Source organism: Dicentrarchus labrax, unplaced genomic scaffold (assembly GCF_905237075.1).
Source record: "Dicentrarchus labrax unplaced genomic scaffold, dlabrax2021, whole genome shotgun sequence".
NCBI lineage: Eukaryota > Metazoa > Chordata > Actinopteri > Moronidae > Dicentrarchus > Dicentrarchus labrax.
This window is the reverse complement of record NW_026136704.1, coordinates 32,942,814-32,966,280: the sequence shown is the minus strand read 5'-3', so window position 1 is coordinate 32,966,280 and position 23,467 is coordinate 32,942,814. Positions and strand designations below refer to the sequence as shown.

The 23,467-nt window shown below is 41.2% G+C and overlaps 1 protein-coding gene across 3 annotated transcripts in view; it reads left to right on the top strand.

The window, feature by feature from the left end:
- ece2b (endothelin converting enzyme 2b) overlaps positions 1-21,102 on the top strand; it is a 31,578-nt gene extending 10,476 nt beyond the window's left edge. For all 3 annotated transcript variants that reach the window (XM_051399637.1, XM_051399636.1, XM_051399638.1), the window contains 18 exons: positions 3,345-3,431; positions 4,390-4,525; positions 5,217-5,432; positions 5,740-5,864; positions 7,550-7,696; positions 8,693-8,758; positions 8,873-9,061; positions 13,370-13,512; positions 13,613-13,727; positions 14,124-14,234; positions 14,359-14,457; positions 14,545-14,622; positions 14,754-14,857; positions 15,376-15,486; positions 16,251-16,318; positions 16,585-16,775; positions 16,930-17,025; positions 17,683-21,102. In XM_051399637.1, coding sequence (XP_051255597.1) covers positions 3,345-3,431; positions 4,390-4,525; positions 5,217-5,432; positions 5,740-5,864; positions 7,550-7,696; positions 8,693-8,758; positions 8,873-9,061; positions 13,370-13,512; positions 13,613-13,727; positions 14,124-14,234; positions 14,359-14,457; positions 14,545-14,622; positions 14,754-14,857; positions 15,376-15,486; positions 16,251-16,318; positions 16,585-16,775; positions 16,930-17,025; positions 17,683-17,859 — 2,259 coding nt within the window. In that variant the 3' untranslated portion in view covers positions 17,860-21,102. The remainder of the gene's footprint in view (positions 1-3,344; positions 3,432-4,389; positions 4,526-5,216; positions 5,433-5,739; positions 5,865-7,549; positions 7,697-8,692; positions 8,759-8,872; positions 9,062-13,369; positions 13,513-13,612; positions 13,728-14,123; positions 14,235-14,358; positions 14,458-14,544; positions 14,623-14,753; positions 14,858-15,375; positions 15,487-16,250; positions 16,319-16,584; positions 16,776-16,929; positions 17,026-17,682) is intronic.
- Positions 21,103-23,467: the final 2,365 nt, after the last annotated feature.

Sequence of the window (23,467 nt, the reverse complement as noted above, 5' to 3'; positions counted from 1 at the left end):
TACAGGACACTGAGGACAGACACAGTGTCCACATACTTTTGGCCACATGTTGCAGATGAACAGAATCAGAAAGAGAAGAGAAGAGATCTCCACTCGGATCCATCTGTGGGCCAGAGGTTTCCAGAACCAGCTCTTTTGTGATGCTAACTGTGCTAACACTTGTGGCAGCAGCAGCACTGGTGCATGCGCTGCTAAGCGCCGCAGTGGTTTCCACGGCAACCAAATGCAGTATATGAGGCGTTGCCGTGGTGAAACGACATGCAGCTGTTTGAGTTTATAAAAAATGTGTTTGTGACTGATCCAGGATCAGTGTGAGTGTGTGTCTGCAGGGCGGAGCGCAGCTCTGTTTATATTTCTGCCACACAATGAGTGAGGGAGGGAGGGGGGCGAGAGACATAAGGACAGAACTACAGAGAGAGAGAGAGAGAGAGAGAGAGAGGAGCCGAGTGTAAACAGAGGAAGTGGAGATTTATTTGATCACAGTTAAATATCTCCTCATGCTGAGCCTCAGAGAGTGGACTCTGTGTCCATCTGTAACATTAACATTTAACATTTTAACCCTTTAAGATCACGTCCTGTTATATTGTTCCCATATTTAACAATTTATCCTAAAATGTTACAAAAACTCAGTTTCTTTGTGTTTTTATATTAAAATTCAGTTATTGTGTCTTCCTGTTAAACTGAATGTGACACGTGCTTTCATCAGCATGAACTAACTGATTTCAACCAATAATATCCTGACATTCACCCGTCAATCACTCTTCAACTGTCAGCGACACAGAGCGAAGATACAGTGGGGAGAACAAGTATTTGATACACTGTTGATTTTGCAGGTTTTCCCACTTACAAAGCCTGCAGAGGTCTGTAATTTTTATCATAGGTACACTTTAACTGCGAGAGACGGAATCCAAAACAAAAATCCAGAAAATCACATTGTAAGATTTTTAAATATTTAATTTGCATTTTATTGCATGACATAAGTATTTGATCACCTACCAACCAGTAAGAATTCCGGCTCTCACAGACCTTTTAGTTTTTCTATAAGAAGCCTTCCTGTTCTCCACTCATTACCTGTGTTAACGGCACCTGTTTGAACTTGTTACCTGTATAAAAGACACCTGTCCACACACTCAATCAAACAGACTCCAACCTCTCCACAATGGCCGAGACCAGAGAGCTGTGTAAGGACATCAGGGACAAAATTGTAGACCTGCACAAGGCTGGGACGGGCTACAGGACAATAGGCAAGCAGCTTGGTGAGAAGGCAACAACTGTTGGCGCAATTATTAGAAAATGGAAGAAGTTCAAGATGATGGTCAATCTCCCTCGGCCTGGGGCTCCGTGCAAGATCTCACCTCGTGGGGCATCAATGATCATGAGGAAGGTGAGGGATCAGCCCAGAACTACACGGCAGGACCTGGTCAATGACCTGAAGAGAGCTGGGGCCACAGTCTCAAAGAAAACCATTAGTAACACACTACGGCGTCATGGATTAAAATCCTGCAGCGCACGCAAGGTCCCCCTGCTCAAGCCAGCACATGTCCAGCCCCGTCTGAAGTTTGCCAATGACCATCTGGATGATCCAGAGGAGGAATGGGAGAAGGTCATGTGGTCTGAAGAGCCAAAAATAGAGCTTTTTGGTCTAAACTCCACTCACCGTGTTTGGAGGGAGGAGAAGGATGAGTACAACCCCAAGAACACCATCCCAACCGTGAAGCTTGGAGGTGGAAACCTCATTGTTTGGGGATGCTTTTCTGCAAAGGGGACAGGACGACTGCACCGTATTGAGGGGAGGATGGAGGGGGCCATGTATCGCAAGATCTTGGCCAACAACCTCCTTCCCTCAATAAGAGCATTGAAGATGGGTCGTGGCTGGGTCTTCCAGCATGACAACGACCCAAAACACACAGCCAGGGCAACTAAGCAGTGGCTCTGTAAGAAGCATCTCAAGGTCCTGGAGTGGCCTAGCCAGTTTCCAGACCTGAACCCAATAGAAAATCTTTGGAGGGAGCTGAAAGTCCATATTGCCCAGCGACAGCCCCGAAACCTGAAGGATCTGGAGAAGATCTGTATGGAGGAGTGGGCCACAATCCCTACTGCACTGTGTGCAAACCTGGTCAAGAACTACAGGAAACGTCTGATCTCTGTAATTGCGAACAAAGGTTTCTGTACCAAATATTAAGTTCTGTTTTTCTGATGTATCAAAAACTTATGTCATGCAATAAAATGCAAATTAATTACTTAAAAAAAAATACAATGTGATTTTCTGGATTTTTGTTTTAGATTCCGTCTCTCACAGTTGAAGAGTACCTATGATAAAAATGACTGACCTCTACAGGCTTTGTATGCGGGAAAACCTGCAAAATCAGCAGTGTATCAAATACTTGTTCTCCCCACTGTGCATTGGTTAGCTAGCTAGCTAACAGCATGGCTAGCTAGCGGAGCTCACTGATTACTGTACAAACACAACTTTATCAGAGATTTGGGTGAAACTGGATCATATTTTATGGAGAGAATATTGTCTGTCTGAGTATGAAACCGCAGTATTTGATGAATGTGTCTGTAGAAGTGAGGAAAGTACTGAAAGCTGATACCGATGGTCTGTAGCAGAGTAAAGCTCCAATGTCCCAGAGGGGTATTTACTTTACAAACAGCAGTCAATGAATAATTAATAGAGCGATCAATAAAACTACGGCGAGCACACAGGTTAACACCGTCACTATCATCACAACCATCCAGAAAGCAGCTCTCTGCAGGGTTCAGATGATGACTTAATTCCACTCAGGAATCAGTTCCACCAAAGAATCGGACCAATAAACAGAATCAGTATGTATAATTCATCCTCTTTGGACTTCACTTTCTTCAATTAAATAAGTCAACAGACAGAAAAGGAGTAAAATAAATGAAATAACACTGGAATAATGAAAAAAGAACAAGAGTTAATTTTTAATATTAGAGAAAAGGAAAAAACTAAAGAGCTTCTATTTAACAATAAACTGTAAATAAATAACACAAGCAGAGTAAAAAAAACTATTCCAACACAGTCTTATATAAGAAGAGAGAAAAGGTCTCAAAGGGAAAAAGTGTGACCAAACCTTATGTAACACATTACATTATATATAATAAGTTCATTATATTTCCTGTCTGTCTGACACTGACCGGGTTTGTGAAGGTTGAGGATCATTTTGAAAAGTTGTGTTTCCGCCCTGCAGATTAGATTTAACCCGACAGTTTTGTCATTTATCCGCATTAGTGTGGACATTATTGACTCTCTCTCTCTCTCTCTCTCTCTCTCTCTCTCTCTCTCTCTCTCTCTCTCTCTCTCTCTCTCTCTCTCTCTGCAGATGTCCAGCTACAAGCGAGCTACACTGGATGAGGAGGAAGTGTCGGACGCTCCGGCTGAGGCGGTCTCGTTTCCTGACAGAGTGGAGGTCAGTGAACGCAACACAACACACAGACAAAAGAAGAAATAACAAAAGGAAAGAAAGAGACGCTCAGAGAGGACAGAATAAATACTAATATGACTCCTCAGGAAATCCCTTTAAATCTCCTAACTGGTCCCAGGTGAAGTCCTGGATTCCTGCAGAGATTTAAATCCCAGGACAGAGTCACAGAGCTCACTCCTGGAGCCAGACCTTGGGGGGGCCGAGAATAAAAACACAAAATGGGGCCACCGCGGTGTGGGTCCGCCGGCCACAAAGAGAGGAGCGGCGGGGGGTCTGGAGCGCTGCCAGTCAGAGACTCTGGTTCTAACAATGTCAGCTCTCTGGAGGAGGAGGTAGATACTGAAATATGTCAGACTGCAATCAGCTCTGCACAGGGGGATTCTGGGTAGTATTACCCAGAGTGCGAGGTAAACGGTAAACAGCATTCAGGGATGTTTTCTGCAGGACGTCAGCGGGAAACCAGAACATATTTTCTCCACAAAATCTGATCCAGTTTCACCAAAATCACTGAATACAGTTATAAAGTTGAGCTAACTAATGAGTCCTGTACATTAGGTAGCTACAGAGCTAAACACTGGCTAATGTCGCTATAAAGTAGGTCACTGTACAGTACTCAGTGAGGCTGTAGACACTCTGACGGCATCAGAAGAAAGAAAGCAAACCTGTTTTACCTGAATTAGACTCTAACTTCGACTAACTCCCCGAGCTAACATGAAGGAACTAGTGGTTAACAGTTACAATATCATTAAAAATACCCCAAAAATGTCTTCTGTGTCATTGTTGGACAGATGTGATGAAAACACTTCATCATTGTTTGACTCTACGAGGCCAGAATGGAAGTGGTTTTAGGACTCGGGCTGATGTTCCCAGGGTTTGAGCTGGGTTTGAGCTGGAGACAGGTCCAGCTGTGTTCAGTCTGTCTGTCTGTCTGTCTGTGTCTCAGGTGGGGTTCAGGAAGGGAGGTGTGGACATTCTGGGCAGGAGGACTCAGCTGGAGGTTCTGCTGTCAGTCCTGCTGCTAGCTGCCCTCCTGGCTCTGCTGGCCTGTCTGCTGGTCCTGGGACTGGGATTCAGCTCAGGTACCAACACACAAGCACCTGCCTCCTCCTCTGCTGTTATTCCCTACCCCCGTCCACCGGTCTCTGCCTCCTCCTCTCCTTTCCTGCCGCACCTTTCCTTCACTACCTCCTCCTTTCCTTCTCTGTGTCGTCCTTCCCTGCTTCCTCTGGCTTTATTGTTTGTTTCCTTTCCTGCCCTCACCCATCCTTCCTCACCTCCTCTTCCCATCACCGCCTCCCCATTTCTTGCCCTGCCTTCCCTTTCTTTTGCTTTCCTTTCTATTCCTTCACCTCCTTTCCTACCACCGCCTATCCCTCTGTGCCTCCACCTTTCCTTCTTTACTGTCTTTCCTTCCTCTCCTTTCCTTTCCTTACCTTTCCATTCTTTTCCTCTTCTTTCCATTCTTTTCCTTTCTCTACATTTCCTTTTCTTTCCTTTGATTTCCTTTCTTTTTATTTCATTTTAATATCCTACAGTATACCTCTCTCCCTCCTCCTTTTCTTTCTTCCCCCTTCTCTCCTTCGCTGCCTCCTATTTCCTTTCCTTCCCTATACCTCGTCCTTTCCTCCTCTGCCTCCTCCCATCCTTCTCTCCCTGCTCCTTTCATTCCGTATGTCCTTGTCTGTTTCTGTCTCGCCTCCCTATCATTCCTTCATCCTCTTCAGTTTTCTGACCTTTTCTCTGTTTTTTCTATCCATTGATGCCGTGCAGACAGTGGGCGTGGCCTGTGCCTGTCCGAGGCGTGCGTCACGGTGGCGAGTCAGATGGTGGAGGCGATGGACCGCAGCGCTGACCCGTGCCAGGACTTCTACCAGTTCGCCTGTGGAGGCTGGATGAGGAAAAACCCACTGCCTGATGGACGGTCGCGCTGGTCCACGTTCAACAGCATCTGGGAGCAGAACCAGGCCCTGCTCAAACACCTGCTGGGTAAGACAGGTAGAGAGACAGACAGGTAGAGAGACACACAGAGAGACTGATGGAGTGACAGACAGGTAAAGTTAAATAAAGGTAAAGGTAAATTAAACCTTTTAATTGAAGTGAAACTTAATTTAAATACATTTATAAAAATGTATTGATTAGTTTAGTATTTATCAGGTAAATAAATATTTTAATTTAATTATCATTTATTTTATGTTTTTTACTTTTTAAGTTTGACAAAGCAGATTTGAACAGAGAATCACGTGTTAGAATATTATATACTGGTGTAACCCTCCCTCTGTAATAATGTTTTTAGAGAACGGGACTTTTAACGGCAGCAGCGAAGCTGAGAGGAAGACTCAGTCCTACTACCTGTCCTGTCTCAACACACAGAGGATCGAGGAGCTTGGAGCTCAGCCTCTCATAGACCTCATCGCCAAGGTAACCATGCCATGCACTTCGTCGCCATGGTAACCACTTCACTCAGATACAACAGCATCACGTGGTGCAGCTCCCTCCAACAAAGAACCCTGTTTTATCTGAGTCTCTTATGGCTCACTGACAGCTGGGTACAACAAAATAATAATAAACTGAAGTTGGATACCCCTGTCTTTCATCGCTCTTGGCTAGTAGAGTGTTAGCTTTCTATTTCTATCATTTATTGTTGGCTCAACATTGTTTGTTATTATTATTATTATTATTATTATTATTATTATTATTATTATTATTATAATACATAAGTTAGTATCATGTAGCTGGGGAAGCTAACATTAGCCAACTAACACTCACAGAGTATTTTGTTAGTGATAACAAGCAAGCAAGCTATGGTTAGCTGCAACCGCAGAATAACATTATTAGCCCCCTGCAACGCCAGCCGACAAAGTAACATGCAAGCCAGCCAGATATGTGAAAGCAATGTTGTACATTAAGCCACATTGCCTGTGTGTATACCATTTTATGCAATTCTACCAACAGTAACACACAAAAATACAGATACAGATACAAGATACAGAGGACAGGGCAGAGACAGGACAGTCTCTCAGAGACAGTTAATAAAGATTTTATTGAGTCTGTTTGGCAATAACACCTAAGTTACAGAGGACAGAACAGATGCAGGACAGAGGCCGGTGCTGTGGATACATAGCATAAGTCTCTGCTGTAGATACAGGTCAGAGGTCTATACTGTCATATACAACATCAAAATGAACCACTGCACACTTTAATGACTGCACTGTGGTTTATTTAGGAGTGAACATTATTAATATTAGATTTAGTCCAATAATTCAGGTGTGAATCAGAAACATCTCCCTCCATTCAGAAGCTGGACAGCAGTAGCAGTGACACATGTATTTTCTTAAGGAAATGCAAATATTCCAGTTAATTGTAGTAATTTATTATTACCAAAGAGAAATAACTATGTAATAGCAGCCACTTCAAATAAAGCGTATAAAACAAGTAAGGCAGCTTGCATTATATAATAATCAGTTAATCCAACCATGTATGTAACAGATGTGGCAATCACATACTACAGAAAATATAACTCAGAAGTTCAAAGTTAAAGACCTCTAAAGTCACCGTAAAATTAAAGTTAAAGGAGTAATAAAATAATAACAAATGCCATATTTTTGTATATAGTCTTTTATCAAATAAATGCAGGTGTAAACATTATTGTACCTGCAGCGCCCCCACCAGGACAAACTTCACAATCTTATATTATATTTTCTTGGAATCTGTTCTATGTCATACGATTTTAGACGAAGACAAAGTTCTAGTAAGAAAACCCAAGACAAAAGACTTCATATGACCCAAGAGATTTATCATTTCTGAAATATGAAGCTGGTGAAATAAATATTGTCCTGTGTGGGTATTCTGAGGAAATATGGAGGACCTGTTAATAGACTTAAACTTGAGAATTTGGGAACCAATAATATTATAGTACAATGTTGTGGATGAAAAATATTTAGTCTAAAACAAAAAAGAGACTATCATCAGCAAACATGTACAGAATTGTATTACTCCATGTCATTTAAAGAGATCTAAATCATGATTATATTATATAGATCTGTATTGATCAGGCTCAAACAATATGTGAATTGTCAACACCTGCACCCTGTTTCTGCTTGTAGATCGGGGGCTGGAACATGACAGGTCCTTGGGAAAAGGATAACTTTATGGAGGTTCTGAAGGTGGTTTCTGGTCCTTATAGAGCTCAACCTTTCTTCAGTGTCGGAGTCAGTGCTGATCCCAAAAACTCAAACAGCAACGTCATCCAGGTAAACCGGAACCAGACACAACCAGGCCATAGTTGATGTTCTTTTTCAGGAACTCCATGATCATATTCACACCTGGAAGCTGCCCAGTGCCACTGACCACTGTACCAAGGACACACAGTATAACAGTAGAAATGATTATATAATGTTTTGTTCGGTTTGGTCATGTTTACTTTAGTGATCTATTTCAACAGTTTATCTAATGCTTTTAGCCAGAGGTGGCAAAAGTACACACATTCTTTACTCAAGTACAGATAATTGTGGTATAAGTAGAAGTACTGATTCTTTATTCAAGTAAAAGTGAAAAAGTATAGGCTCTGAATTGTACTTAAAGTATAAAAGTCAAAAGTAGTGTCTTTGGTTTCTCTGAAAGACATTTCTACCGACTGTCTCTGTGCTAAGCTAACTAAAACTTTAAATAGAGTCCTCTCTTGTCTGTTTCGTTTTTTACATATTTTTTATCAATTTCATTATGGTTTATGAAGGATCCCCATTCAAAGCTTTATTATTTTATCTCTTCTGCTAACTAGTTTTCATGCGCTCTTAATTGCAAATCAAATCCTTAATTCAGTGCAGTCAAATTGAGCCCCCTGGCAACAGCAGAACAGTACTCCTGGTTGGGAATCACTGCTTTAGAGTATCAATAGGGAAACAACACCAACAATCTGTGGTCATCACCTGTTCTCTCTCCTGTGCGGCTGTGGTTCAGAGGTAGAGCGGGTCGTTCCTTAATCGGAAGGTTGTGGGTTCGATCCCCGGCTCCTGATGCCACATGTTGAAGCATCCTTGAGCAAGATACTGAACCCCAAATTGCTCCCGATGCCGTGCATCGGTGTGTCAATGTGTATGAATGTTAGTTTCTGTTCGATGGACTTTGCCATCACTGAGTGAATGTGTGTGAAATGTGGCACGAAGTGTAAAAGTGCTTTCAGTGGTCGGAAGACAAGAAAGGCGCTATACAAGTACAGGTCCATTTACCATTTACCATCCTCTGCCCAGGTGGACCAATCAGGGCTCTTCCTGCCGTCCAGGGACTATTACCTCAACAAGACAGCCAATGAGAAGGTGAGGATTCTTCAAGCTCAATGTGTCAATTTAGATGATATGAAGCCTCAGAGTGTCAACTTTATGACATGGAGATGTTTGAGGAAAGAAATCAGACTTTTATCTGGATTCCAGGTGCTGGTGGCGTACCTGGACTACATGGTGGAGCTGGGGATGCTGCTGGGGGGCGAGAGGAGCTCCACGCAGCTTCAGATGCAGCAGATTCTGGAGTTTGAGACGGCACTCGCCAACATCACAGTCCCACAGGACCAACGAAGAGATGAGGAGAAGATCTACCACAAGGTCACCATCGCTGAATTACAGGTGGGGTTAATGGCACCTGAGGGGTCCACTGTAACTTCTACTTCTCGGTAAAAATATACCGACAGTAGCTGATAATACTTCTGTACTTTTGCTTGAGTCAGGTTTTATTACCTTAATTTGCTGTACAATATGTAATTTATGCCACTGGAAGTCTCTCACATTAAAAGTCAAAGTTTTATGAGGTGGTGAAGCAGCGTGGGATCATGGGAGTTGTTGTCTTCACCACCATTGGTGTCATTGCAGTCAGCTTCTCCTGGTTAGGATTCCTTCAGTGTTCATGGTTCAGGAGGTTTCTACCAGGAGCCCAATTATCCACAGAGGTCTCCTCCTCTCCAGAACAAACAGACCCGCTGATTAAAACCACTAAACACACTGAATAAAGCAGTTCCACCTTAAACACACTGAATAAAGCAGTTCCACCTTAACAATCACTGCTTCTCCCACGCTGTTGGACAGACAAAGGACGTCCCGGAGGGGCTGCGAGCCGAGCTGCTGCTAACGTTAGCTCAGCTTGTTTCTCTGATAACTTAAGATCCAGACGTCCGATGACTAAAATCCTTCACCCGGTTCAAATCTAGAGTTAAAAAGCACCAAGATCTAAACAGTGGATGGTAACAATGTGGCTTCAGACTGGATCAACAGTCAATGTATGACAGCTTCTGGCAGACAACCACAATGCTGCCGCAGGCACAAAGGGGATATGACGCCATCGACAGGCGACCGGTGAAACGCAGCGTTACCTGAATAACATGACATAAACATTTGGGATAATGTAAGAACACAACTTTAGTTTAGTTTAGAGTGTATACATGGTTTAATAATGATAGATAATGGATTTAAAATAATCCTGGAAAATATTACATTGGGTGTAGTACTGAGTTACATTCAGGTTTTTTCAACGGTAGCTGTTGTGATTGTGATTGATACGGTCAGGTGATACAGAGAAGACGTAGTCGTTTATTTATTAAATCCGCAGTTCATACTGATTGAGTTTGTACATTACATTACATACATTAGCACAGGTTGTGATTTCAATTACACCATTAGTCTGGTTTATTTCACACAAGTAATGTTGCTTTTTAAAATTTCTCTCACTTTATTTTGTATTTAATTATTTAACTCACTATGAAGACATTTATTTGCGTTTTGGGAGAGAGATCAGCTATAAAATGGATCAATTCATTTATCAGATTTTGTCTAATTGACGTGCAACGAGTGTTGGTCCATGTCCTTCATCTTTCGTCTCACTGCTGATGTGTCTGCAGTGTTACTGCCATCCTCTTTTAATAAATAGTTTTTACACTGATAATCTGAGCAGTGATATTGCTCTGTCAGAGTGCAGTCTCTCTCTCTCTCTCTCTCTCTCTCTCTCTCTCTCTCTCTCTCTCTCTGCTGCAGCTCTCTGTCCTTCAGGGTTGCAGATGCTTCTGGGGTCACCATGGCAACTGTTGCCAAGAGCTGTTGCTATGTGCCTGCATCTTCTTGGCAGAGAGAGAGTGAGAGAGAGAGAGAGAGAGAGAGAGAGAGAGAGAGAGAGAGAGGTTAGATAACAGGTTATTATATAAACATGGCTGATATGAACATGAAGGAGACTTGAGAGAAATGTCACTGCAGGTTCATTTTGACCTTTTTCTTTGTCCTGAATTCATCTACATAAACATGGACGTTGTTTACCATTATTATTGTTTATCATTATGTACCATTTGTTTGTGGTGACTGTGGAGCAGAGCGGCCCCTGCGGCTCATAGCTCTGGTTTCATCATTAAGACCCCATTTACACCTTAAAATGCCACCTTTTAGCTGACATCAAATGTAAGTTGTTGTTCAAATGTGTAGAGTGAGAAGACTGAAAGCCTCTAATTAATGATTATACGTCTTTTCTGTGCCATGAAAGTACCAAACAGGGACAGGGGATATAATTTATCTAGACACAGAGAAGATCCTTGCTGCCGTGCAAATGGGTTGGAGTACGACCTTTGGACCTTTGCTGCGTGTCATCCACTCTCTCTTCCCCCTTTCCTGTCAATCTTGAGCTGTCTATTAATTAAAGGCAATGAAATCCCCCTAAAATATATATATTTTTCAATAAAAATATTGGATTTTACTAAAGCTTATGAAATAAAGTTAATATTAATGATATCAATACAGCACTGACCTATGCCCTGTATTTACAGCACTGAACTAAAGGCAGAAAATATAAGTAAATTCAAAATATACATATATATATATATATGCAAAGAGTCCTTCTTAACTTCCACAAATGAGTAAATTAAGAGAATTTGTGGTCCAGAGCTGTGGACACCCAGTATGTCTCTTTCCACAAGGGAAAACCATTTATTTAACCTGAAATCATAAGGCCTTAATCTGCATTCATGTCATATCAAAATAAATAATAGGAAGAAAAAGACTTCATACGTGAACAACAACTGGGAAAGAGCAGAACTGTTACAGTATATTGTGGTATTTCTCATTGTATTATAGAAAACATCCTGTACCAGAAAACATTCAATAAAATCTCTTGAATGTTCACCTCCCCAAGAACAGATGACGTTCATCAAATTAACAAACTAAATTGCTTGTTTCAGTTAAAAGAAAGTTAAAACAGAATATGACAACAAGAATATGAAATTGTTCCTGCATGAAGCCAAAAGGTTCTCCCTCAGTGTTCTTTGATCTTCCTTAAATGTTTGAAAGATGTTCTTCTTTAAATGTTTTATTACATCAACTGAACACAGAACAGAACAACAAAGAGGAGGATGAGAAGCTCTTCTGGCAGCAACACAGCAGCTCCTTCTCATTATTTATACCTTTGGCCTTTTTAATCCTACTTGTTTTTTTACTTTTCTACCTACATAGCACTGTATTCATTCTGTATATAGTACCATCAGTGTAGGGAGTTTACTTTTTGTTTTTAACCTTGTTCAGTTATTCTATTTTATTCTATTTCTTTACTCTTTGCACTACATTCCTCTGTGCTACTGTAGCCATTTCAATTTCCCCTACAGGGGATCAATAAAGAAACATCTCATCTCATCTTATGGAAATCAGTCAGTGTACTTAATAAAGTTACATAAAATCAATAGAAAAAGTAAAAGTACTGCAGCAACCAGGCCTCACCAGTTACACAATCTCATTTCTTCAATAATAATGATTAATGGACACTTCATTTTGAAGTGACTGAGCCTCCAGCACCCCCTGCTGGAGACAAAACTAAAAATAAGCTTCCTTATGACTGTAAGTACTGTTATAGATTTTTAGAAACTTAAATGTTTCCAATTTTGTTTTATATGAAGGAGCTCTAAACTCAAATAAATCAGGTCATATTAGTTCTCCAGGTTTCTGTTTAAATGAACTTTTGCTGGTTGATGAACAAAGAAACAAACATGTACAAACTTCCTCTTTCATTCACCTCAGTCCACATGTGGACGTCAGATTCTCTCTGCAGAGTCTCCAGGTTTGGGTGTTTTGACTTTCTGAAGCTGAAGCAGACAGCAGGGATTAGTTTTTCATCTCAGCATCTCCCCCCGGGTGGTGCAGTCTGCTCCCACACTGAGGATTACTGAGACAGACAGACTGAGGAGACGGACAGACAGATGTGGTCCAGAGTTTGATTTTACAGTGAACCTAATGAGCAGCTGGTGTTTCAGTGTTTCTTTGCCCCGGCTTTTGCCTCTCAGGCTACATACAGTTAGTCTTAGCTTATTAATGAAGGCTGTTGGAAGACAGACACTTCCTGGGGCTAAAGACAGTACTCCCTCTAATGCTAAGTGAACAGTGAAGGACTGTGCTCTTTGTTGAACAAATGCAAACAAACATTCTGATTCTGAAGTTTTCCCATCGTCATTAAAAGAATACAGAAGTTTACAGAGAACTTGTTTTTAATTTATGCCACTTTGTGACTTTATTGTGCTAGGCTAATCTATGTTGAAAAGACAACCACATTTTGAAGACGGTTAAAAGATAAAAGATAAATATATATAGTCACATCTTAAGTTAGATAATGTTAGCTAAACATTTACTAGCTAGATAGATAACTAAATAGCTAACAGTTGATGTAGATTAGCTAGGTAGTTAGCTAACAATAGCTAGCTAAATATGATATTTTAACCAACTTCAAAATGTGGTTGTTTTTTCAACAGAGATTAGCTTAGCACATAGCATATCTAGGTACAAGAAAGGAGGAAGTTGACTGAGGCTTGCTCAACTGTTATTGGAGCACTGAGCAAAATGGGTGGTATAACTGGTAGTTGATATATTAATGCTTTAAATCTGTCTCTAAATAATGTCTCTTCTTTGTTGGTGTTTCAGCTGCTTGCTCCAGCGGTGGACTGGTTGGACTACCTCTCTTCCGCTCTGACTCCTTTGGACCTAAATGACACCGAACCTGTCGTCCTGTATGCCAGAGAGTACCTGCAGCAGGTGTCTGACCTCATCAACAAAACGGACCGCAGGTCGGAAACAGTTGCTGGCCATCTGTCTCTCAACAGGTGTACCGTCTCTAACCTGTCTCCCAGTCTGACCCCCTGCCTGTCTGCCTGTCTGTCTCTTCAGTCTGTTGAACAACTACATGATGTGGACGTTGGTTCAGAAGAGTGTGGCCAGTTTGGATCAACGGTTTGAGAACGCTCAGGACAAACTGCTGGAGTCTCTCTACGGGACCAAGAAGGTACTGATACTACAAATACTGCAAATAATACTACAAATACCACTGCAAGTACTGATAAAGTTATATTAACAGCAGTTAAAACTACTTTTAATGATAGTCTGACTACAGGTACTGGTAGGTAATTCCCTCCCAGTCAGAGGTTCCCAGTGCTGGTGATGGTACTTTAACTGGTTCCAACTGCCAGTTACTGGTTTGAGGTGTTTCCACTGGGCTGTAATAGGTTTTCATGTGTTTGGTTGGTTCTAACTTGTTCTTACTGGGTTTGAAACCCCTGTAGCTTAGTTCGTGCTGGTGTACTGGGGAAACTGGTTCTTGCTGCTGTTTCCTAGTCGCATCTAAGTGGTTCTGATCTGAATCTGGAACCATCTGGTTGTAACTGGCTGTGGTTTGTTGCAGTCCTGCACCCCTCGCTGGCAGACTTGCATCGGGAACACCGACGACACTCTGGGCTTCGCTTTGGGAGCGCTCTTTGTTAAGGCGACCTTCGACAAACACAGCAAAGAGATCGTGAGTCACAACATTGTTTACACCTTATGAACGATCATAATCTGGATCCTACAGCAGGGAGGGATGGTCCTGGACCTGAAACAGGTCTGGTCTGGTTCATCAACTGTCCTTTTGTCTCTCTCAGGCCGAGGAGATGATTAACGAGATCCGCACAGCGTTTAAAGACGCTCTGGACCGACTCAACTGGATGGACGACCATACAAGACAGGCTGCTAAAGACAAGGTATGCAGACAGGTGGACAGACAGGAGGACAGACTGGTAGATCAAAGATGCTGATTGGTCAAACTGTTTCTGTTTATCCCTTGTTAGGCAGATGCGATCTACGATATGATCGGTTTCCCAGAATTCATCTTAGACTCCAAAGAGCTGGACGACGTTTACGATGGGGTGAGTGACAGCTGTCAAACATCTCATTCACCTGCAGACAGGTAGAGCAGGGAGACAGGTTTATATTTGGGGCGAGTGGCGCTTTGCTGCCCCCTGCTGTTAAACACCATCACACACATTCTGTGTTTCAGTACGACGTCTCAGACGACAGCTTCTTCCAGAACATGTTGAACTTCTACAACTTCTCCTCACGAGTGATGGCCGACCAGCTGAGGAAGACTCCCAACAAAGACCAGTAATAATAACACACACACACGTCTAATCAGGGGTCGTATTCACAAATCTTCAGGGCGAGTTAGAGTAAATCTTTTTCCTCTCTGAAGAGTCATTGACTGTGGTTACATGCCATCCATTAATTCATCATCATTTCACCACAATCATGGGTTCACCTCTACTGGGCCATGGAGGGCCATTCAGTGTCCTCCCAGTGAGCAGCTTCCATATGAACGAATGGAGCAGTCATCTTTGAACGCAGTATCCAGTTTTCCTTTAATACACCCATTAAAAGTTAATTTCACCTTTGTTTTCTGCTTGTTCTTCTCGTTCTTATACATCTGGTTGCCACTGTGTTTTGGAAGGAGGTGGAAGAGGAACTGGTTGGGTTGGTACCTCCGTCTCATTGAGGATACTTGTGAAAACGACCCCTGGGCTTTTTGATCCACTGGTAGGAAAACAAAATAACTCCTCTCCTCCTCTCCTTGTCTCCTCTGCTCCACTCCTCTCCTTGTCTCCTACCCTCCTCTCCTCCTCCAGGTGGAGTATGACTCCTCCTACAGTTAATGCCTACTACATGCCCACTAAGAACGGCATCGTCTTCCCTGCTGGGATCCTACAAGCTCCTTTCTACGCCCACGATCACCCCAAGTCTGTTTACCTCTATATCTACCTGTCTGTGTCCACCTGTCTGTCAGGGACTTATTACACCTATAAAAAAGTAATTGACCCTTCCTAAGTCCCGCCCCTTTTTGTTCTGTGCTCCAATAACAGTTGAGTCAACTTCCTCCTTTCCTTTCGATATGCTATGTGCTAGGCTAATCTATGTTGAAAAGACAACTACAAAATGCTAACTCAGTGATATGCTTAACTTCAATGAACAACATACATTTGGAAAAATTTGAAGATTTTGAAATAAAATAATTTGTTCATTTCTGATGCCACCTTTACACATTTCTATTAAACTCTACTTATGTGCCACAATATTGTGATGTTTTTTTAGTTGAAATATCAGATATAGTTAGCTAATGGTTTGCTAACATGAGCTAACTTAAGTTGTGACTATATATATGTGTCTCTTTTATCTTTTAACCATCTTCAAAATGTGGTTGTCTTTTTAACATAGATTAGCTTAGCACATAGCATATTTAAGTCCACTGACTGAGGCTAGCTCAACTGTTATTGGAGCACAGACTTTCCTCTAGCGCCAACCTCAGGACAATCTTTACATTTTTAGCTCCACTACTGTTCAGACTCTGAGTAGCCAAATAGTCAGTGTGTTGTTTGTTCATATTGTGGCTGTAATGAACTCTGCAACCTCTAGGGGACGCTAGTGGCACTTGAGACAGTCTCTGGTTGCTAGACTCTTCAGGTCTTTGGAGAAACTTTGTAAAAACCTGCGTTTGTGTCTTCAGGGCGTTGAACTTTGGTGGGATCGGGGTGGTGATGGGTCATGAGCTCACACACGCCTTTGATGATCAAGGTGAGTCTGGACCTCTGTTCCTGTTTATTTCCTGTCACATATTCAGTTCCTGCTGGAGGTGATGATGCATTCACTGCACTCTGACTGTGCATTTGAATGTGACTCAGAAAAGATAAATGTCTCTTTCGTGCACATACGGTGCTTTACCGTGTTGCTAAATTGTTCATTCTTTGATGTTATAAGTGATTACTAAGTGTTATTTTAAGATTTTCAAAGTAACATTTGAACACAATCGTGAACTAAGCTGTCCTCCCTCCCAACGTCAGGTCGCGAGTACGATAAAGAAGGAAACTTGAGGCCGTGGTGGCAGAACTCGTCAGTGGAGGCCTTTCGGCAGAGAACAGAATGCATGGTGGATCAGTACAGCCGCTACCTTGTCAACGGAGAACACGTCAATGGAAAACAGACGCTCGGAGAAAACATAGCAGACAATGGAGGACTGAAGGCAGCGTACCATGTTAGTATGAACAAGTAACATCAAAATTAACTAAAATATACTGTTACTGACATAACATCACTTCATCAGCTCAACCCTACTGCCAGCGCTAGAAAACCACATCATCCTGTATGTTTCTTACATAATCACCTATCAATAACTGTATGTTCTTCAGGCCTATCGATCATGGGTCCAGAAGAGTGGAGAGGAGAAGAGACTCCCTGCCGTCAACCTGACCAATGATCAACTCTTCTTCGTGGGATTTGCTCAGGTGAGACGAATAATAACGCCTCAGTTACCCTCTCAACAGAACGGTGTCCCACAAGGTTCAATACTGGGGCCACTTCTACTTCTCCTCATGTTTTATGATGATGACGCAGTGATTTATGTGCCCACTACCTTCAAACTCAGCAACTCAATGTGGCGTGTAATAAGGCTGATTCAGTCTCTATTTAAACATTTAAACAAAAACTGTTAGTTGCTAATTAGCTGCTACTAACTGTATCTGCCGAACTGGACCGGGATCGACACAGCCTCTGAGACAGTCAGGGAATAACGTTACAGCACCTAGGTCAATTACGGAGTTTCCTGATGGAAAGATTGATAAGTAGCCAACCACTAACTGCTGTTCACTAGGTCATACGTGCAGCTAACCTAACTGACTCAGCCCCAGGTTGCCAGGAGCCAAACACAGCAAGAAAATCACCATGGTACTGTATAAGGTATCAGAGATCATGTTCAGTTCCGGGTCCAGCTGTGTTCACTGGAAGGTAGACGCTGACTCGAGCTCATAGCACCAGCTGCATAATCCCTCCCTCGCTGACGGTTACAGGAAACATAACGTAAATATGAGGAAGGAAACAGCACTCTGCTTCCTGTTTCATGGGGACTTTAAACAATCTCGACTTTTCCCGCTTTGTGTTTTCAGGTGTGGTGTTCAGTTCGGACACCAGAGAGCGCGCATGAAGGCCTGGTGACTGACCCCCACAGCCCCCCCAGATACAGAGTCATTGGCACACTAGCCAACTCGCCAGACTTCAGCCGCCACTTCAACTGTCCTGAAGGGACGCCCATGAACACCGGGAAGCGCTGCGAGGTCTGGTAGACAGACCGAAGAGGACCGGGTCCGAGGGGGGGGTGGGGTCAGGGATTTATTAGGTCGGGCCGTTAATGAGCAGCTCGGCATGTTAGTTAGGAAACTTGTCTGTTCTTCAGCAAAAAATATTTAGTTCATTAACAAGTCAGATTGTTAATTAACAGGTGAGTTTCTTAATTAACTGGCTGATTAGTGTCTTAATTAGAGGACTTTGGTCTGGTAATTATCTGCAGTTTATCTGGGGGTCGTTAGGAGGTGATCAGGTGTTTATTAGGTGTTGCAGGTGTAATCTTCATACCGTTAATATAAATCCATTAATTAGTGACGATCAGACTGACTTCCCGTCTGGGATCAAACGGACTCACACAGAGACATGAAGAACTAACGATGACGATGATGAAGATGGTGATTAAGCCACACGGGACGATGGCGCTGATTTCTGCTTTATCACTGTTATTGATTATTATTATTATTATTATTAATGGGCTTTGGTTTGATGTGTGTGTGTGTTGTCTGTCGTATGAAAGATCTCTGTAACTCTCTCTCTGATGACATCACTGTGATGACCTCATACAAAGTATTACGTCAACAATCATGGCCGCGTACGTGGAGATCACTTGGAGGAAGCTGAATCATGTATCAATTAAGGGACTTTTTTCGGGGGTTCAAATCAAGTTTTTGCGTTATTAATCAATAAATTAATTGATTATAATATATTAAAGGTTTTAATGGATTATTTGCATGATTTAATGTTTCCAAGGAGTAAAAACACCTTCAAATTGAAAAAAATAATTATTTGAAGGTATAAATTGAGAATTTTTATGTGGTTAAATTTGTACCTCTTCAAGGTTCTTAAAACATGCAAATAATCCATTAATTATCTCCTGAACATCCCATTAAAATTACCTTCATTACTAAAAGGTGAATTAATTAAATTGAAAATAAAAATGAAGGGATGTCAGTGATGTAGTCAAACCTTTTCATCTGCATGAAAATCTCTTTATAACCACTAGCCACCATGACGGCATTGTCATGGTTACACAACCTCTCTGTGGAGTTAATTAGTAACATTACAGCGATCAACAGTAAACACCTGATACTGAATTTAAAATGTTGCCTTAAAAGTTAGAAACAAAGCCTTAAGAATTAGAAAAGTTCAGAAAATCCTGTTAATTAATTGTTAATTTAACTCTAAAAACAATCAACACCCAAATCGAGCTGTTTGAGATCCTTTAATTTAAACCAGGGCCTGAATTGGACCAAAAAGTGTGCAAATACCCTAATTCATCAGTCATTTTTTATAAATTTTAACGAGGATATTTTCAGTGCTGTTTTCACTGATTCGGCTCTGAGATATTTTAACTGGGTCATTTGTTTATTTATTTTTGGTGTTTTCATTCCTCTGGTTTCAGGCACTGGTTTAAACCCACTGGAATTTTTTTTTATGTATTACAATTCATTTATTTATATATCAATTATCCCATTAAAATATTATTGAAATACTTTAATTTAATCGGCATTTATGGCTAAATTCATGTTTTACGAAAAAAAAAAAAGGTGCAAATTCTGGGTTAATTAATAGATTCAATTAAAATAGATTATGGATACTGTGTAAAATTAAAAAATGGCATTAATGAACATTTACCTGATTATTAACTATTAACGGAATAATTAAGGCCATTTTAAGGTAAATTAAGCAAGGATGTCATGTTTTTGGTCACCTGGAAGAAATGATTATTAATGTATCTGTTAATTATTGCCGTATAGCATTAGAAATATCATAATTAAATCTTATCTGCAGTTTTAAGGTGGAATGAGAGGATTTAGTCTCACAGTGTATATGTTGTTCAGTCAGTTGTACACTTTACTCCACATGTGACCACTAACCGCCATGCTTGTGTTGTCATGGTAACCATTATAGAGCCTCGCAGCTGCAACGACCTGCAACCTAGAGTTCAGTGTTAATTAATTAATCGAAGTTAACTGACATCAGTGAGAAAAAAACAAACGAACAAGCGCCTTAAAGATAAAATTTTATTGTGAAACTGACTTTGGAATATTGCCTTAAAATTCAAAATGAACGCCTTAAAAAGTGTAACAGTCAGCGTGGGGCACAGAGGAACTAAAACAAATGAGGGGCGTTCATGGACTAAAAGGAATGTGGGGCGTTCAGGGACTAAAACGAGTGTGGGGCACAGATGAACTAAGATCCACGTGGGGCGTTCAGGACTAAAATGAGTATGCTGGATCAACAGTAAAAAGTGAATAAATTAAATAGCGATAACTTTTATTCTTTAATCTGTAACTAAAATAAATTTTCCCAAAATGTAACTTTTAGCAGTTTGATAAATTCAGACCCTGAACACACGACTCCCTCTGCTGTTAGAGCCTCAAGAAAAGAAAGTTGGACCAGAAATAAAAAATATTATATGGAGAAACTATATCAAATAAATAGAATATATAAAAATATATTAAGAAGTAAATATGAAGTTTTATAAATTTCAGTTACATTAAACCTTCATCAGTTTTAAAAACAAACATTGGTTTAAAGACACATTACCTCAACTTCATTTCCCATAATCCCTTTGTGTTGCTGTTCAGTGCAGGTATCTGACTCTGACAGCAGGTGGAGCTGTCGACCTGCAATCAATATTCAGATATTAAAGTTAGTTTCTCACAACACTATACACAGCATACTGTCAGTCTGTGTGTGTGTGTGTGTTTGCTTCGCCACCTGATGACATCACTGTCATGATGACATCACCATCCAATCCTGTGCAGCTCCTGTGTGTGTGTGTGTGTGTGTGTGTGTGTCGTCGTTTGTTCAGCAGAAGAAGAAGCTGCTTCCTGCCAAAGACGTTTCTGTTTCTGTCTGTATGTGTGTGTGTTTGTTTTCGATCTTTGTGAGGACTCCATTTTAAACCATCGCTGTGAGGACACCAGTGCATTGTGGGAACATTTACGGTTTAAAGGTTCAGTCAGGGGACGCATTATGTCACTGAGTGTCCTCACAAGTATTGAGGTATAAGTGTGTGTGTGTGTGTGTGTGTGTGTGTGTGTGTCCGCTGTGTAATAATCTGTGTGTACAGTAGACAACAGTAGATCTGATGTAGAATAAACTCAGCTTGTTGAAAACTCTGTCTGTGTCCTGAAGGGGGCGTCACCACTCTGCTCATCCAATCAGAGAGCTGCATTTCAAAAAGCTGCTGTCACTGATCTGCAGAAACACAATAAACACTGAACATAATGAAACTAAGAGGCTCCGATTATAAAATCTACACACGCACAACACCTATAATACATACAGTATTTATTATCTGCTTCACTGCTAAATAAAGTATCTATCTATACAAAATACTCAATTACAAGTAAAAGTCCTTAAGTTAAAGTGCTTAACGTAGGCCTAATATTCTGAAATTCTGCTTAATGAGTACTTACTTTGGGTACTTTACGTATATTGTGATGCTTTTGTACTTTTAATTAACAAAATTTTTGAATGCAGAACTGTTACATGTACCTGAGTATTTCTACATTGTGGTATTACGACTTTTACTGCAGTAGAACTGATCAAATATCCCTTCTGGACATGTATTAAGACATTTATATAAATGTGTGTCTGAGTTTTGATTGTTTTTTTTCTGCAAAGAAAAGTAGAACTGGCACATTAAAACCCTTAGAAAAGCATCTGCTCATTTTAATTAAAAATTCCACAATCTATGATATGTAAGTTTTGTTCATTGTTAAAGTTTTCCAGCTGCACACAAGATGTCTCCTACTTAACTGTTTAGTCCTTTCTCAGTGCACTGGTGGATCACACTGGACCAGGATTGACTTCCAAACAAGTTGTGATGTACGGTGGCCGAGAGGGGTCAACAAATTGCAAAAGCCACAATACAGAGGGCGTGAGCAACGATGGATGTTGATAATGAAATGGGGTCGACTATTATTACCGATGGACTTATTGTCTACACACGAAGGAAGAGGAAAGTTGTTGCCCGTTTAGCTAACGTCCAAAACAAGGTTTTAGTGAGTTTATTGTGGTTTGATGCTGTAAAATATTTGAATGTGAGGGAAAAGACGCAGTTCAAAGAAACGTCATACTGTAGGAACAAAAACAAACAGTGATTCCTGACTGGAGGGACTTTAAACTAAAGTGCAGGGTCCAGGTCCAACCCTCAGGATGTTTGTTTGTAAATGCAAATATTAAGATACTGACTGCATAAACAGTGATGTGACAATTGGCAGGGAGTGTCTGAAACAACAGGGAAAGTAGCAAAATAAGATCATTGTGCTTGATGCCATTCTGTTTAAAAATACTACCTAAAATTATGTTTATTACTTTCTTACATTTTATGCTGAATATCACCAAGATCACTACCCAGAAATCCTGTCTTGACCATACCCTCATCTCAGCTCTGAAAAAGGCAACGATGACTTCATTGATGTCTTGGCTGAAGTGGAGAGAGACAAGAAGGATCTAGTTCAGTGCATTGACAGTATATGTAATGGACAGAGCTTTAAGGTGAAGTGTCATAAACCTGCATTCTATGAAATAGCCAGCAGGGGGAGCTGCGATAAAACACCAAAAGTATTCAGTCTTATGGAGAAATTAGCTGTTTTCTGACTTGATTTATGGTAAATGGACTGTACTTATATAGCGCCTTTCTAGTCTTTCGACCACTGAACTGCATGCCACACTTACCCCATTCACACACATTCATACACTGATACACAGTGGCTGCCATGCAAGGTGCCATCTGCTCACCAGAACAGAAACTAACCCGTTCACACACCGATGCACAGCATGCAGCGAGAGGAGCCGGGGATCAAACCGCCAACCTTCTGATTAGTGGACGACTTGCTCTACCTCTGAGCCCCTTATGAGTTCAGTAAACAGTTTCCTGATGAGTTTCTGGTCACAGTCTCTAGTTTCAGTCTTCTTCCATACAGCATGATGTTCATTTAGTAACTGATGGTCCCATTGAGAGTAAAATAGACCATAAAGCAGGGTATGCTTTAGGGCGGGGCTACCTTGTAATTGACAGCTCATTCTCAGTGAGTTCGTCCAGCTCAACGCACCAAACTCAGATCAAACTGTCAAACAGTGCTGATCACATATGGATCCAGATTCAGTTGTTGAATATTTCTCTCCTCAAATCTGTTCACAAACACATTTTACTGTTGTGAGAGCAACTCAACTCGCAGTACGTCACCACTGCTGGCTCCAACTGTCACGGCGGGACTCAACAAACCGATGGGTGGCGATAGGTTCACACTTGGCAGGAAGTCAGTCAGAGTTTGGCCAAACCTCAAACAAGTAGATCAACCTTTAGTTACCAGATATATTTTATGATCTAGATCTGTAACCAAATCCCACATCCTGTTTGTACTGTGGCTCTAAACGCACATTTTACTGATATATATGAAAATTGGTACACACGTGTATCATGACCAGACTTATAAAAAAGCCTCTTGGACCCATATGCCAAACCCAACTAGAAGTTGGCCATTTTAAAATTTAGTGGTCATTTTTGGCGGTTTGCACATATTTTAACAGACCTCCTAGGGAACTGATCAGACCGACTTCAAATTTGGTCAATGTGATCTTAAGACCTTC